At 39.3% G+C, this 17,754-nt stretch overlaps 1 protein-coding gene across 7 annotated transcripts; it reads left to right on the top strand.

Annotated features, from left to right (window-relative positions):
• Positions 1–5,681: 5,681 nt before the first annotated feature.
• Positions 5,682–9,259, top strand: LOC111202844. 7 transcript variants are annotated; one of them, XM_048759060.1, is made up of 5 exons: positions 6,993–7,360; positions 7,462–8,178; positions 8,256–8,358; positions 8,456–8,496; positions 8,607–9,259. In XM_048759060.1, the coding sequence occupies exons 1-2, from the start codon at positions 7,042–7,044 to the stop codon at positions 8,055–8,057; spliced, it is 915 nt and encodes a 304-aa protein (XP_048615017.1). In that variant the 5' UTR covers positions 6,993–7,041; the 3' UTR covers positions 8,058–8,178; positions 8,256–8,358; positions 8,456–8,496; positions 8,607–9,259. The 7 variants fall into 7 exon arrangements, with proteins under 7 accessions (XP_048615019.1, XP_048615020.1, XP_048615021.1 ...); XM_048759059.1 differs by having other exon boundaries at positions 6,994–7,360; positions 8,256–8,496; positions 8,607–8,775; positions 8,973–9,259; XM_048759062.1 differs by having other exon boundaries at positions 5,682–7,288; positions 7,415–8,178; positions 8,256–8,496.
• The last annotated feature ends 8,495 nt before the right edge of the window (positions 9,260–17,754 follow it).

Here is a 17,754-nt window from a genome sequence, read left to right as displayed (position 1 = left end):
GGATATTTCGGATAAAACTATCCGGATGGTTTCAGATACTTTCGGCTAGTTCGGATACTTTTTTTGAGCAAAATTTCGGATACTTTATAATAATTTATTTATCCTCAACTATTTTCAGATACTTTTAATAGAATTTTAAATTAAAAATATATATTTAGTTATGTTAAATGTATATATAATTAATATTTTTATATATTTGGGTACCCATTCGGTTTTCGGTTCGGTTCCGGTTGGGTTCGGTTATTTCAGATATAAAAATATAGGAACCGTTCGGATATTTGAGGGTATTGGTCCGGTTCCGGTTTCGGGTATTTCGGTTCCGGTTATTTTGCCCAGGCCTAATCATAATCACTAACCTAATTTTTTTCTGGGTAATCTGTAACCCAGACTTCGAACGTCGATTGGACAGAGATTTGGTTATTTTCAGAGAAAAATTCGACCTTTTTCCGTTTAATTAGTTTTGTCGTCAATAAAGAAAGAAAAAGAAGAATTTGAGGAAGGTTAGATATTTCCGTGGGTCCAGCAATGTTTCGGAATGATATCAAAATAATGCCAACTAAGCTGCTGAGTCACCCTACGTTAACGCCGTTGTAACCGGTGTTAGGTTAATGCATGTATTTGCATGTTCGCTCAAAGTGCAGGTATGTAATTCAAATTTTAACTCAGTATGGGAAGGTTTTTAGCACGCTACAAAAGTACAGGTATGAATATTCTTAGAACTAACAGTGCGGGTACGGATTAGCCGTTTTCCCCTCCATCATATGAAGATCTGATAAAAGGCAATGAGCAAGCACTAGCAATATAAAAATGATTAAAGTGGTAATAAATTGTTCTGTAACTTCTAAAATAACTGAGACAAGAGAACTAAAACCTTAAACAAACTCATAGATATTGAAGCATTGGAACAAACAACATATAAACGAAAATTATAATCAGAGATGGCTTAAAGAATCAAACATACCGCCGATTAGCCTTTTGAAAAAAAAAGCTCTACTTCAGACTCTACACGTGATCGTATTCTCACAACAGAGTGTTGCACACTGCACTCTCTCAAGAAACATCCATGTGAAACTATGGAGTCAAGTATCTACAATTCAAGAACACATTTTGAACAAGCTAGGATCGATGAATATTATTATCAACTGAAACAACGGTAGTAAACACATTCAAGAACCGTACCCTGCATTTATCAACTTTGGTAGGTGGCAAGAACCATGGAGACGTGAAGAAGAGAGTTCTTACTCCAATATCTAGATAAAAAAATATTAAAAAATCAAAAGTAGAAGAAGGAGGAAGAAACTTTTGGCATAAACATCTCAACAATGATTTCTCAGATACCTGTCAAAATATTTTTAGTACACATGTCAACTTTTATTGGTTTTAGTTTTATTAAAATTAAGATGTAATTATTTAGCTAAATATTAAAATAATATTTTCAGATCAGATATTCTAAAAGAGAGATAAAAGAATGATCCGGTGTGAGTAGATTTCACCCGAGTCACGAGACTGTTCTTGTAGATAAGAGTTACCTGTTCCGTGAGAGTTAAGTTGGCGTCAAAGAATGAGTATAGTTCCAATATCCTGCCAATAGTCACTGAACAAAAAAGCCTAGCCAACAAAATAAAATTAAAGTCAGGGAGGAAGTACATATACTGAATGATATGAAATGCTAAACACAAAATTAAAGAAACCTGGACATTATGCTCTTTCACGGCCAATGTGATGATCTCAGAACCAAAGTCGTTGGATCTAGGATAACTCGATCTCAGACACATATACTGAATGATGTGATATGTTTCATGATCCTAAGACACACCTCTCATCCATGGGAAGACAGGAAACTACACTAGATGCTGAAAAAACTAACGAGGGCATCTCTGACCCTATTCTATTTTTTTACTCTAAAATAGAGTAAAAGTGATGTATTATGAAGTAAAAAATATTACAATCCAACTCCATTTTTCATTTCAATGGAGTTTATTCCATACAAGGGGCGTGTCCGCGGTTCGCGCGGAATATTGTTTTATTGTTGTTAATTATTATTTTTTGCTGATATAGTAAACTAATTATGTGATCGTCTTTATTTGCTAAGAGCATTATTTTGCATTTTTATTATGTTATGTAGTAATAGGTGATATACTAACATATTATGTGTTTGTTTATTTAATAGTATGTTATTGTGGGTATAATAGTACTTATTAATGGTGGAGTGAGTTTGTGATGTAATCCATATTGAATTTCAATAATTTTACATTTAGACCTTTGTTTATTCTAAGGCTAATAGTTTCAGGGTAAAAATTAATATTTTTTCCAATTATTTGAACATTACTTTTTAAAGATGTTTTGTGCTCTCACCCTATATTTTTATATTGAGTCGTCACCATCTATGCATTTCGTTTACCTTTCCGGTATGTTTTGATTCTCACCATCACCGAAAAAGATTCACATATGTGCTTTTGTTCTTCCTCACATTTTTCTCCTCTTCTTCCTTAGATTTCGGCTCATGTTAGGAACTGCATCTCCTTAGGTTGGGTCAGAGTTTAGTCGTCTTTGAAGTTGTTTTCCTCGTCGTTGGCTTACCATCAACAGTCCCTTCTCGTCTTATTTTTCAAGATATGATTTTTGGTGATCTGGCTTCTATAGCTCGAGGACGGTTCCGGATGATTTCGTTTTGTCTACCCTTCCATCTATGTTCCCTCATCTCGTTGCAGCTTTCATCGCTGCTTGCGTCTCTGTGACTCTCCCTTTCGCCATATTTGCCACTCCAGGTTTGGATAGTGTTTTCCTCCGAGTATGCTCTGTAGATTTGGAAGATTGTTTATGGTCCCATGTCTAGGCTCTTGTTTCTCGGGGGTTGGCTTCCGTTCTCCCTCACTCAGGTTGTTCTCCTCTTCCATTGCTTCCCTTAGTATAAGTGTGCGGTATTAGTGTCTTGGAGCTTTGGTCCCTTCTATCCAGAGCTTTGTGGTTCTGCACTGGCATATGTGTCTTGTTTGTGCTTGTTTAGTTTGTGAGGTGATTCTTACCTCTTAGCTGGTGGTTGTGCTTATCGTTCGTTATGTATGTCTCTTCCTGCTCTGTGGTGATTTTGGCCTTATGTTGATTACTTTTCCTCTAACCCGCTTTCTTGGTTCTTTGCATTGGTCCTTGATCACACTCCTTTGTGTTCGAGAGATTGCTTTATCTCAAGATTATCTTTCTACATTTTTCTGACTTTTGATTGTTCTGGCCAAGACACTCTATGATAAACTGGGGTGAGTTAGTTTTCGTTCTTGATCGCCTTTGAGCTCTGGACCTTTATTGAGTTAGTGTTACTTTGGCATTTTTTTCTCTGTCATTGTGGAGGTTTTATGTTTAAATTATGTGTTCTGCTTTAGTTTGGTTTATATTAAGATAAATATATAGTTGTAAATGAAATAATAGAAAATAGTAAAAAATAATAAAATAGCGAAAGTTTATGTTATTTTTAGCTGTGAATAAATTAAATATTTAAAATACATTTATATTTTTTTACTTATTTCTTTATTCGTTTTGCAATGTTTTGAACAATAAAATAGATTATCAAACTTCAAATGATGATAGCTAGTTAGCGTGAGAATGATTAGATAGTGCATAATTAGAAAATAGTGAACCAAATTGCAATAATCTAAAAGAAGTGGGATCTAAAATGTAAAAAGAAAAAAAAAGATGACACATGTCAACAAATCATCCTTCCACATGCCATAAGAAGAGAGAAAAGTCTACTTTATATATATAAATAATCTAAAAGAAGAGGGATCTAAAATGTAAAAAGACAAAAAAAAAGAGGACACATGTCAACAAATCATCCTTCCACATGTCATAAGAAGAGAGAAAAGTCTACTTTATATATATATATAAATATGGAGTAATCTATTTTTCGTTCGTTCATTATCCATTGCAGAGTGACAAATAGAGTGGGAAATAGAGTAGGATTGAACATTTTTACTTCATATTATCTTTTACTCAATTTTAATGAAAAATAGAGTTTTAATTTAGAGATGCTCTAAAAACGAGAAACTACAACCATCCATGTGATGTGTAAACCAGCTAAGTTTGGATTTGTCATATATTGTGTTTTTAATACATTGTATATATGTTTTCTAATTTTTTTTCAAGTTCTTTTAGTCTTTTTTGAGTCATTACAGGTTTGGAGTCGTTGTGGAACGTTTGGAGGGACGGATGCATAAAAGAATGCAATTTGGAGAATTCCGTGTGGAGCAGCCGAATGGAGCAGCCGCTGCATCACTTAAGATTTTTAACGAAAGTTCCAAAGAATCGGAGATTTTTCCTAGGGATCACATCTCTTTCTTCCAGCCACCTGCGACCTCTTCTATATATTCTTTCTTTCTCTTTTGTTTTTTAAATCACTCAACTTTTATGTAGAACACATACTCTAAGGAGATTACTTGCGATTTGCTTCTTTGTAAGGGAGAAGGATCTCTCATGTTCTGGAGAAGAACCCCTAAACTCTATTTTCATTCTTGCAATCATTATTCATGTTTTGTTCATCATCTATCTCTGTATTTTCTTTGTTAATGGCTGAGTAGTCGATTTGCTTAGTCTATGGTGATAGGGTGTTTATATCGATGAGCTAAACACAAATAAGGTCATTGATTTATTATCTCCATTCATTGTCGCGCTTACTGCCTGCAATAAACTGACCACTTAATGCTTGAAGATAGGCTTAATCTAATAGTCAAAAGTACTTAGGTTGCTAGAAACTACACGAATGTGCATCTTGTCCCTAATCGGCGAAATTATATATTAGGGAAACTTGTGAACTAATCGAATCTGGACATAATGTTTCTCATCGAGTTTTAATCCAAATGAAAGTTTAGGCATTGAGATCGATTGATAAAAGGAAAGATGCCAGAAAGTGGATCAATCTATTTGTGTATTTCGAGTTCTAGACTCGCGCTTGATAAAATTTTGAATAGATGTTGTTTGGCTCATTATTGTTTCACACCCAATCCTTCACCTTAAGGCTTAGCTTCTTTATAATCTGAAAACCCAAAATCAATCATGTTATTTGTTACAATTTATTTTAGTTTAAAACCATCAATTGTTTTAATTTGATATTGATCCCACAAGAACAAAGTATAGAAAATGTACTCTGGAATTGAATCAAAAGTATTGCAACTACTACTGTTAACTTGCAGTAGATTAAGATCCAATTTTAGTGTTTCAATTTGCTGCCAGAATCATATGGTATTATGCATTTAGCTGCCGTTTTATTTAGTATCAAGTTTTTTAAAACTCATTGGTTGTCCATAATTGTTTTCCTTACATGTAGTATTCACATTTTTAAGATTTGCTTTGTTCTTAGAGACTACAATTTTAAACCGAAATCAAACTTATACGTCTTTTTGGCATCAAACTTATACGTATCAATGATCGAACACGCAACTAATTCTACCTCCATTATTTCAAAATGAAAATCTTACTTCCAAAATGAAAATCTAGTGACGAACTCTTTTATTTAAAAAATGCAATGCCAAAGAAGTTTCTCTTATGATAAATCCTGTCGCTGATACTCTATTATTTCAAAAAAAAAAATGCAAGAAAATTTATCAAATGATTAATGTAGTCACTCTATTATTATTTTTAAAACGTACAATGAATGTAGTAGTTTGAAGAGTACAAAACAAATATAATATGGGTAACCTTAACACTTACCAAAATAAAATAAAAAATATTAAATGGTTTCAACAAACACGTGTCAAGTTTTTTCCGGCGGTGTACGTTGCCCAAGCGTGCTTACATTGGCCCGGTCGTTGCTGTTCACTGCAGCTTCACCTGCTCTTTTATTTCTCGCCAACTCGTTCCAACCATTCTTCACTTTTTTATATATTACTTAATCACTTTATTCAAGTTGTCCCCAATAATGGGATCATTTTTTCTTTCTTTCTGGAATTGGACTTATTCACCTAATGCTTGTAGTCATGAAATTTCCACGACTAACCTATAAAGAAATAGATGATGATGATATATCCATTGGTTTCAATAATTCAACCAATTATAGAGAGTCTTTACATCTATATATAAAACCCTCAACTAATTGTTCAGACAAGTCAAAGTGATCATCCATCCACTTTACTAAAAAGTTTATTCCCGGTTGGATTTACAAAAAAAAATGGCTTGGTTTGTTTCCCAAGATGTTGCGGCTGAGAAAGTTGACGCCATGAGGAGGTTCGAGAGAACGAGATACTTGTGGAAGTTTCTTCCAGTGGTTGAAGCTTTTGTCGTCGTGTTACTTCTCCTCTCTTGGTTGACGCCGTCTCTTTCCGTGGGTGAGTACCTCCAGCGGATTCTTTCCGGTGGTTGGACCGGTGGTGTATTCATATTCGTCATTGTGAACGTTCTCATCGCCCTTATTTTCTCCTTATCTAACCACCACCAAAAAGTAACCGAACCCGATCTGTATTTTCAATCCGTTTCTTCCTCCGAAACCACCAATACTCTCGGTGGTTTATCCTCCGCAACCACCACCACTCCTCTCGGTGGTTATTCTTCCTCCTCCGCCGTCGTCTCTAAACCGCCGGAGTCAGAAAACGAAGAAAAGACTTCAGGTGAAAAGTCAGGGACGGACTTGAGCTCCGTTACACTAACCGCCGAAGAGGCTCGACCGGTGAGGCGAGAGATGGTCCGGGCGGCCAGTTCCGTGGAGGAGACAGCTCATGTCATAAGAAGGAAGAATGAAATGACTTTTCTGCCCCCAATCGCTACTGAGAGTAGTAGTGATCATCAGGTTTACAGGAGGTCGAGATCAGAGAGGCTTGATGTGCGGGGAGAGTTTCGTAGGAGCATGAGACGGTTGTGTGACATGGATGATCTGAGTAGTGATGAGTTTAGATCGACGGTGGAGACATTTATAGCGGGGAAGAAGAAGATGCTGTTGAAGGAATGGATGAAGCCGTGAAATATTACTAGGAACACGACTTCTACCAGAGGCTTTAACGTTTCATTTTGGATACATCTATCTATGTATATATATAAAAAGATGTTGCTGATCATCCTGTGATGCCACGTGGAAAGTCTTTCAATATAGGGGCGACGCGTGTCCTCATCTCTGCCCCCAAGCCGGGCTTAATTTTGTTTAATACATTCTCTATTGTTTGGGCTTCGGTTAGCATTAGAGGAAAAGATCCGTTCTCTGGTGAGAGACTAACCCTAAATCACGTTTTCAGCAGGTCGTCGCCTCCGCACTGGCTTGACGTTTCCGGTACCTTCCGCAGAGAAACGATTCAGCCTTTACTCCCATTGATTGGTACTTCCACTATGTGTCTTCAATGCTATCCTTGCGTCTCAGAGGCGGTGGGGTTTTTGCGTATAAATAGATGTCAGATCTCTCATCCTCAACTCATCCAATCTTTGTTGCTTATTACTTATATAGATTCTGCTTCAGTTTAGTCATGTCTACTCCGAGAGTTTTCTTCTCAGACCTCAAGTCCGGAAAGTGCTCATCCGCTGTTGAGGCTCGGCTTCTGCGGTTCTGGGAGGAAATATTAAAATATAACCGACGGATCTATCCTCCGCCTCCGCTGCATATGCCGGTTAAGGAAACCGGGAATCTACAAAGTGCCGTAATCGCCAGCGTACCTTCTCCGCTAACAACCTCAGCTGAAGCCGGAGGAAGAACCCTCCCGTCGGCGAACAATGCTCTTTCCGCCACCGCACCCTCTAGCTCCACCTCGGCGGAGCCATATACAGCTTCGTCTCCAGACCTCCTTTCCACATCCAAATACTCTCCGAGCGATGACCACCGTCTACAATCTCTGGACCCACGGTGCATCCTGTTTCCGTCGTCGTCGTCGTCTCGGCAAAATCGCCACCACTTGCGACGGCGATGCCGCTCAGCCGAGTTCGGAGGAGGGCGCTTCCTCAGGTTGCGTCTTGCTGTGTTGGAGATTCTGCAACAACTTAAAGAGTTTCCCATTGTTTTTCTTACCAACCTTGAAATAGACACACTCTGCATTGACACACAAACCGCCAAGGTTACTTGGAAGAGTAGATGGTTCCAGTCTGCTACTCGGTGATTTGAAGGTGGGATGTTGTATCTCCACCGTTGAAGTACGTCTCTTGAAATTCTGGGAGACTCGCTACGTTAAGAAATTCGGCGAGCTTATAGGTGCTGATATGCTCTTCTTCAACGCAAAGGTATTTTCCAATTTCATGAGAGATTATACTTTCTGATTACCTATGAGTTCTGAAACTTTAATTTTTCCGCCTTTTAGACAACCCTTATGCATGGAACCGTTGACCCTAAACAGTTTGAAAACACGCCAAGGGGTCTCATCATTTACATGTATCGGATACAAACGCAATCGGTGTTCTTAGGTTGACATTACTTTCATATTGTTCATATTATCAAGCATCACCAAAGTTCTTCCTTCTCCCCGTTGAACTAACAACTTATATGGATTACGTCTTCAAGATACCGTGTGGAGCCTGCTGTCCCAGATAATACTAAAGAAGGTAATATATCATTTGTTTGTTTGAGTTCTTAATAGGTGAAATGTTGGCTCTCAGATCACCTTTCATAATAAGATGTGTAAATAGTGGTGTAATGCAATTTAATGTTCCAGTTTTCAGATTCACCTCTGATATTCACATTCAACCACATCGAACTATGATATCCGACATGGCTTCTTTTACATGTGCGAATCACCGGCTACAGAAACTCGATGACACCTCAGTATCTTATCTTCTCGGCACTCAAAAGGCTGAGAAATACCATAGTTTCGTTGGTGAAAGGTAATTCCAAAGTGGTAGATGGAATCAGTAGTGTTCTTTTAATATGTTCAGCCATGTGTATATAGAAGAAAGCTTACAGTACGCTTTAGGGTTGCTGCATTTTCTCTGTGTGAAGTTGCTTAGTAGAGAAGAAGATAGAGAGTGAAAAGAGCTTGACACAATGTTAGTCTCGCTTCTGAGAATACACCTGATAATAGGGCGAGAGACTGGTGAAGAAAGAACTAAAGATAAAGGGAAGAAGATCGAGTGCGCAAGAGAATTGCTTCAACCTATGTAGACGTACCATGCCTAAAGATTTCACATGGTGCGCAAGAGAATTGCTTCAACCTATTCATATGAATAGATAGTATGGGAAAAAGATTGTTTGGAGTTGTGGTGTGTTGTAATATACATTCGAGATGAGACCTGAGATTTTGTAATGTTATGATTGTCATATTATGGGAATACATTGACTTACCACTTATATTTCAGTCCTTTTTCAGTCTTCCTCTTCTTGCAAATTTGATAAAATGAAGAATGGGTAGTGGTTAATACATTGGTCGAAGATAATGCTGGTTTTTGCCATAAAACTATCATATAGCTAAATGTTCCTTTTGATGTGTGTTGTTTCATAGTGTTGTTTGAACATTATTTTCGTTCTATATTTAATTTAACAATTTTGTCCCAGTTATTATAAAGCTTTCTAATTTTCTAACTCCAAATAGAAACGTAACTCTTTCTTTTGCCAAATCCTAGGCTTCTACTTACCAGTGTCACCGTAGGCTTTTTTTTGGTAAACTATGCTCTCAATAGATTAATCTTAATCATGAATAACATTCTGTATCTCAAAAAAAAAAAAAAAATAACATTCTAACTTAGTAAGTAAAATTTTTTTGGCTCTATTTTTCATAAATTTGGTTTGCTCATCTTGAATTATACATACTGAATGAACATGCAAACTGACGTTAATTATTATTACAGTATGCTGTACCTATTTGTAAAGAATTTTCACACTTATTGTTTTCGCTGAACTAAAGTTGATTTGTTTTCGGTAGTTTATACATCCGATGTATCATTTTTGAAAGACAAAATAATTTATTTTAGCTTTTATAACAGCTGTTTCGTTGTTCTCCAATACCTTACTTATAATAATCGTATGTGAAACTAATATTAATTTAATTGCTTTTCAGGCCGATAAAATTATTTGCGGATGATAAAAATGTTCGAACTATCGACTAATTAGATGTCAAAGACATATTTAAGTTTATGCTTCCTCAGTTCCTCCCATTATTTTAGTTTAGCAAACTTTTGTTACTTATTTCTAAATTTAGCTCTCCTTCCAGATAGGAAGAAACGCTTAGAGCTTTTTTTTTTTTTTTGATCAAACAAAGCATTGCATTACTTAAAGTGGATTCTACACTCCAATAGTGGAGTGAGTTACAGACATAGCAAGCACTGATTTTGCCACAGAATCAGCCTCAGAGTTGAAGTTTCGAGAAATAAAATCAAAGGTGATAACATCAAAGAAAGGCATAAAGTGATAGATATCAAACATGATATCGAACAGTTCAGGTTGATACCATCCCTTCTTCAAGAGCTTGATCAGAGATAAGGAATCGGATAGAACCGCCAGGGATCGGACGTTTGAATAAACGGCTAGAGAAACCGCTCGATGGACAGCAATGGCTTCTGCCATTAAAGCTGATGATACATGACTGTGTGCTTCAGAGATGTTGGAGACGTATGGTGTCGAAACTCCCGTGAAGAACCCTCCTATGCCGTACCTACCAGAACTGGCATCCCACGCCGCATCGACCTTGCAGACTAGTGTACTAGACGGAGACATTGGCGGAGGGCATACAGGGGAAGGTCGTGACTGATTTGTGGTGGAGCTGCGGGTGATTGATACTTTGGGGTCCGCTTGTGCATAACTCCATTCCTTCGCATCTTTAATGCTCTTGAGCATAATTTCTTGACCTGTAAACACTCTGTTCTCAAACACAAGTTTATTTCTGGCTTTCCATAAGTTCCATACCACCCAAGGCCAGAGAGGAGTAGTTAATCCGGTTGGTGGTAATGGTGTATAAGAGTCTCCTTGCTTGATCAGTTCTGCCAGTGAAGTGATTGAATTTTGTGGTTCTCGAACAGTTGGCATGTGATTCCAAACCTCCTCAGCCAGTGGACACTTGAGGAAGACATGGAGATCATCTTCATGACCGCCACACGACTTACAGTTAAAGCTCGGGAATCCTCTCCTCTCCAAATTGGAGCTAACTGGAATTGCTTTTTTCACCACTCTCCACAGAAAATCTTTGAGCTTCGGTCCTGTCTTCACATTCCATATGTGCTTCAGCCAGTTCACAGGTTCATTTATAAAATGTTGATCTTTGTCGGCTGTCATTCCCACACCATATCCAGTCTTTGTGGAGTAAATCCCAGTCTTTTCGGGGAGCCAGAGTAAAGTGTCAGGGGATGTTGTAGAGCTGGTTTTTATTTGCAAAATAGTGTCCTCATACTGAGGTAATATTCTTCTGATTTTCTCCACATCCCATCTGTTAGTCAGAGGGCATAATAGCTCACTAACTTTCAAAGAGTTACTGTCCAAGCTGGGTGGCCCTATCGGTTGCATTGGCCGCTGAAAGAAGAGCCAAGGTTCGTCCCATAAACGTATAGTGTCGCCATTGCCCACTGCCCAGCTGAGGCCTTTCCGAAGTATGTCTCTCCCGGCTAGGACACTTCTCCATCCGTGTGAGGCTATATCTGGTGATGGACAGTCCAAAAAGGAACAGTTGCGCGCGTACTTCCCCATGAGGACCCGAGCCAGTAGGGACTGTAGTTCTTTTATTAGTCTCCAGCCGATCTTCGCAAGCAAAGCATCGTTAAAAGTTTCTATGTCTTGGAATCCAAGACCTCATGCGTACTTCGGCATTGCCATCGTATCCCATGAAACCCAACACATCTTCTTCTTCTCCGGGTTAGCGTCCCACCAGAATCGGGTAAGCAGTGACTGTATCTGCTTACATAAGGATATAGGCAGCTTGAAGCATGACATAGCATGGCACGGCATCGCGGAGAGGACCGACTTGAGCATAACTTGTTTACCGGCTCCGGAGAGAAACTTAGCCGTCCAACTATGGGATTTTTGTCTTATCCTATCCAGGATAGACGCAAATATATCCCGCTTCCGGCGCCCAAATTGCTCGGGCAACCCGAGATATTTTCCTATCCCTCCTTCCGTGTAAATCTCCAAGGTTTCCTTTACCCGGGCTCGAACACAAACAGGTGTTTTGGCCGAGAAGGTGATAGCTGACTTCTGTGGATTGATCCGCTGCCCCGAAACCGATTCATAAGTAGATAGAATCTTACTTAACGCTGCGACACTCGCTGGAGATGATCGGCAGAAGAACATAGTGTCATCAGCGAAGAGTAGGTGATTGATAGGTGGGCTGTTGCGAGATACCCTGACACCCGGGAGCGAGCCGTCGGCTTGGCCTTTCTCGCATAGCGCTGATAGTACCTCCGTACAGAGTATGAAGATATGAGGTGAGAGAGGGTCGCCTTGTCGCAGTCCCCGTAAGGGTTTCACAAGTCCCTGTGGTGAGCGATTAATCAAGAAAGAATAGGACACTGATTCAATACAGCTCATGATCCACGAGATCCATATCGGATCGAAACCAAGCAGCTTCATCACTTCCTTGACGAAACCCCACTCTATCCGATTGTAAACTTTGCTCATGTCTGTTTTCACAGCCATTGAGCAACGTTTTTTAGCCTCTGAAGTTCGCAGATAGTGGAGCGTTTCATGCGTGATAAGGACATTGTCCGAGATCGCTCGTCCCGCTACAAAAGCCGACTGTGTATTAGAGATGAGAGCTGGCAGGAGCGGCTTGAGTCTCCGCGTGAGTATCTTTGCGATGATCTTATAGTGGGTATTACACAGCGCTATGGGTCGATAGTCAGCCACTGATCTCGGGCCTGTGATCTTTGGAATAAGCCGGATATGAGTTTCATTCTGCTGTGGGTGTAAATGCGAAGAGGTGAAGAAGCTCCTGACATCTTTGGTCACATCTGGTCCTACTATGTGCCAATAAGCCTGATAGAAGGTGGCTGAGAACCCATCTGGCCCTGGGGCCTTGCCTCCGTTTATAGACTTTAACGCCTCTCTAATATCCGAATCGCTCGGTATTGTTATCAGCATCGCATTCATCTCCGGAGTTACCTTCTGGCTGAGGAGATCTTGGATTTGAGAGAAGGACTCGTTGCCATTAGTCTTGAAGATTTGAGTGAAATAGTCAGAGATCACTCTAGTAATGTCTTGTTCTTCATAAACAACTCCTCCTTGTGCATCCTCAATTACCGGTATAGAATTTATTGTTCTTCTAGTTCTGGTGGCAGCATGAAAGAACCCGGTATTTCTATCTCCTTGTTTGAGCCACTGTATTCTGCTTCTTTGCTGCCAGAATTGTTCTTCAGTTATGTAAGCTTTGCGCAGAGTGGAGTTGAGCTCCTCAATGAGTGTAGGATCCGGAGTATCATTAGAGAGTGCGGCTTCTAAGGCTTCCTGAGTCCTTTGAATGATCAGATTACTTTGCGCTTGTTGTTCTTTTGCCCACTTAATGATGCCTCTCCTGCACTCATTTAGTTTCTGAATAACTGAGTCCAAAGGTGAGTGATTCCAAGCTTCGGCTATAACCTCTGTCACTTCCTCCTGCTCAGTAAGTGATCTGTTGAATCGAAACATGCCTCTTCTTCTAGGTCTGTCAGCATTGAAATAAGACATCAAAGGCCTATGATCAGAACCCTCAAATCTTAGGTATCTGCATCGCCCCATAGGGAAAGCTTCAGCCCACGAACAGTTCACCATAGACCTGTCCAGCCTCGCCCTTATGAAATGAGTAAATCGGTTGCCTCGCCATGATAATTGCTCACCGGAGTGTTTGAGATCCCATAAGCCATTCTGAGCAACAAAGGATCGAAAGGCCGTGAAGGAACCTTCAGGGCGAGCTGGACCACCCACTTTCTCCGCATTGTTGAGAATGTCGTTGAAGTCCTGTGATCAGCCAAGGAGAGTCCCTGCCATGTCCCACTGTAGTGAGTTTGTTCCAAAAGGATGCTCTGTTTTCCGCTGCAGGGGTTCCATATACAAATGAAACGAAAGATGTGACTCCCTTATGTGTGATCTTTGTGTCTACTAAGTTGGGAGAATACTCCAAGATAGTAATATCAGAATCATCATTCCAAAACAAGGAAAGTCCACCGCTAAGGCCGACGGGGGGAACTGAGAAATAATGAACAAAGTTGAGACTTTGCAATCATCTTTATAAAATCATCATTGTTCTTTGTCTCCATTAGGAACATTACATTAGGAGCCATATTCCTATGCATCTCCTTAATTCGCCGGATTGTAAGGACGTTCCCCAGTCCTTGACAATTCCAGCTTAGAATAGCTAAGGAAGAGGGTTTTGTTGGGGCCGAAAATCCACCCCTCCTCTGGTACTTCCCGGTATGAACACCGTAGTTGGAGGCCCAGTCTTCTTACGTTGGTTACTAGTACCTGCCTTATTACAAGGAATATCACTGTCTTTGTCTACAACCAGCTTTCTTCTAGTAGCAATTGGTGATGATCGGACAGTTCTTGGCTTTCTTTGAAGTAGTGTTTGAAGTGGGCTTCTCGCTATTCGTTTCCTGGTTAGAACTTTCCTCTTGCCCGCCGCCTTGCTCTGGGGTGCGATAGGTGTAGCCCTTCCACTTCTTCTTTGCTCCGCACTGTATCCTCCAAGTCTGAGGCCTGCAGGGACTCTGTCTGGTTCCTGTGTAGGGGCTTCAACAGCAGCGTGTTCATTTTGTTCATCTCCTTCTATCATAGTATCAGCTTCCTGAAGCCGTCCTGACTCAAAGCTTGGCGGTACTCTCATCGGTGGGTTAATAGTTGGTTCAGAAAGACGCTCAACAGCTGACCTTCTCTCCCTAGACCCCGAAAGTGAACCTTCAAGCCCATTTAATGGAACTCCCAGGCGGTCTTGCAGGTTGCGTGTTGGTGTGACTTCCATTCTAGCAGAGTTTGGAGTATTCCTTCCTACTGCTCGTATTGCTCGAGTTTCTGTATTGTGGTGAAAACCAGAGGAACCTGAGCTGTGCCTGCTCTTATCTACCACTCGATACTGCATTGAGGGAGCATCGTGTCTATAGGAACCGGAGTTTGATCGTGCTGTTCTGGACAGGATAGATTGTCCTCTCTGATCATTCCTTTGAGTGTAATAACTCCTACTCGTAGCTCTGTCTCTTCTGGGGAGATAGCTATCTGTGTTAAGTTTTATTGTTGAGCGGAGATCATCGGTTCATCTATAACCTCGTCTGTCATTGTGTCTCATCTTTTCCGCCTCAATTCTTTGTAGAGCAATATTTTGAGTTATTCCCAGTATCCTTTCCTTCGGAGGGAGAGCATTACGAGGTCGTTGAGGGCAGTCAGTTTCCTCATGAAACAAAGAGTAACATGTGAAGCAATGTTTTTCAATCTTGATGTACTCAAACTCAACTTCAGTTACATCGTCTGTAGGCAATTCAATTTCCATTTTCATGACCAGGGGCATAAGACCATTAACCTCAACCCATATCTTGGCTTCTTTGACATCTTTAACTGAGCACACTCCAAGTTCCTTTCCAATGGTGAGAATGGTGCCTTTTGACCAGAAGTGGAGTGGTATTCCATGGATTCTCACATGGAAGGAGATGGTAGATGGGAACTGATCAGATACAGTTGGTTCCCATTGTTGTAGTAGTAGCATCCATCGCTTATAGTGATAGGGCCCCTTTTCAAGGACCTGGAGGAGGTCATCTTCAGTTTGAAACTTGACCTGAAACTTGTCTAGTCCCAGCACTCGTCCCTCCATTCGTCCTTCCAGGTTCCAAACCTGACCAATGAAGTCGATAACCGCTCGAGGCTTTTGGACCAGAGGGTTCGTTAGCCGCCCAATGATAGTTAGTCTGTTGGCCTCTATGAGATCTTCGCAGTCGTTTGCCGGTATGCGCACCGGAGGTCGTTTGGCTGGTGGCTCAGAGGGAGACTGCCATTTTTCTTTCTCAGAGCGACTGTAGCGTCTAGCCATAGCTTGAGTAGCAGAAACCGGTTTGTCGCTTTGTTGGAAAGTAAACATATTGGTGGTTTGAGACTTGAGAAGATTTGAAACCTTTGGAAAGGAGGTTATAACAACCTAGGACCAGCTTGAGAGTTTATATATCATTTCCAGGCGTATTAAATGCGTTTTGTGGTAAATGCTCCTGAGTGTTGTTGGTTGGGGAGGCGTAATAAGAGGTTATAACAACCGATTTTGAAACTACCTTCCATCAATTTCAGCTGAGCTCTTCCATAAGTAGATCTATAGCTTGAGTGGAGCACAACTTGGAAGGGTGAGAGAATAAAGGGAGGTGATGTACCGGCACGGGAGGTCCTGGCTGACCCTCCGACGTCGTCAGGGGCTGAACCCGGCGAGGTTCTGACCAGAGACGAGATTAACGGGGGGGGAGCTGTCTATTGACCGATGGGTACTTCCAAAACAGGTAAACTTTTAAAAAGTTCCAGGGAATTTCAGAGGGTAAAGAGCTGAAAAGGTGAAAGAGCCGTAGGGTAAAGCAAGTAGCAGAGTAGTAACCAGTGGTCAAAGATTTCCTCTAGAATCGTGTCTGAGAGCAAAATCGCAGGAGAGAGAGACTATTGTAAACGAATAGAAGTTAAACGCTTAGAGCTTATTAATCAAAAGTTTCATAGAATATCGAAAACAGTGGTAAGAACAACAAGGTTATGTTATTTATTTACTTAAAGCCTTCAAAATCTCCATGGTAATTCTGAATTATGCAAAGTTGCAGTTGAATTTCTTGCTACACTATGTACGTAATTATTTTAATACATAATCTACCCAATTACAATATATAGAGATTTTAGTTCAATTTGACACAACTAAAACAATGCATAAAAGAATATAAAATATATATGCAATACTGATTATAAATGATTAATGATCGCTTGAAATTAGTCTGAATAAAATAATTCTTCTACCAATAACCTTGGCATGGATTTTCTTGGTTTCATGTTAGTCACTCTACATAATATTTTACATTGGGGTAATTGGTAGTGTCCGTAGAAGTTGTGGACATCATTTTTAATTTCTAAAGGCATCTTTTAAAACAATCATGTTTTTATTTTAGAAGTTGTAGATAGACTTTTAATTTCTACAGCCATTTTTAAAAGCAATCATGCTTTTATTTTTAAAATTGAATCCAAAGCTAAAACATTAAAATATGAAATATGTTAGCTTTATAAAACACTTCTCTAGAGCTTTTATTTAGTGCTTTAAAAAAATATTTACAGCAAAATAAATTAAAGCCAAAACTAAAAATTTAAAACCTAAATCTTAGAGCAGATACAGCTTCAACCAATCAGACTCATTATCATACAAAAAACACATACAAACTTTATATATTCGTAGAAAATTAAAGGGGAAACTTTTTGAAGGAAAACTAAAGGAAAAATTAGAATAAGTAGTATTACATTATCCCATGTGATGTGACAAACAAGACGACCAAGAAAAATCTCCATTTATCTGCATCTTTATACAAAATATATAATTACACTTTTGTATACAATTTCGTAGAAGAAAAGTTGCAAAGGAAACATGTCTACGATTCAGCCAATTAAACATCATAACTAAAATTTAATTAATTTTATTTATTCTACTCATCATTTTATATAATTTTCAATAAAAAAATTGAATACTAAAAATTTAGATTTACATAAAACAAAAAACAATGAATAATTTAAATTTATTTTATAATTAGCTAGCTACTTATACTATTATAATATATTATATTATTTATATATTAAGATAAACATACTAAATATATAATTAATATTAAAATTTAAACAAAAAACCCGGGCTACGCCCGGGCCGACCCTAGTATTATATAATTTCTTGTGATTATTATTGAGTTTCTCGTACGTTCCAT

The sequence above is a fragment of the Brassica napus genome, chromosome C5 (assembly GCF_020379485.1).
Source record: "Brassica napus cultivar Da-Ae chromosome C5, Da-Ae, whole genome shotgun sequence".
Classification (NCBI taxonomy): Eukaryota; Viridiplantae; Streptophyta; class Magnoliopsida; order Brassicales; family Brassicaceae; genus Brassica; species Brassica napus.
The sequence above is the reverse complement of the archived record's forward strand: the minus strand, read 5'-3'. Positions and strand labels throughout refer to the sequence as shown.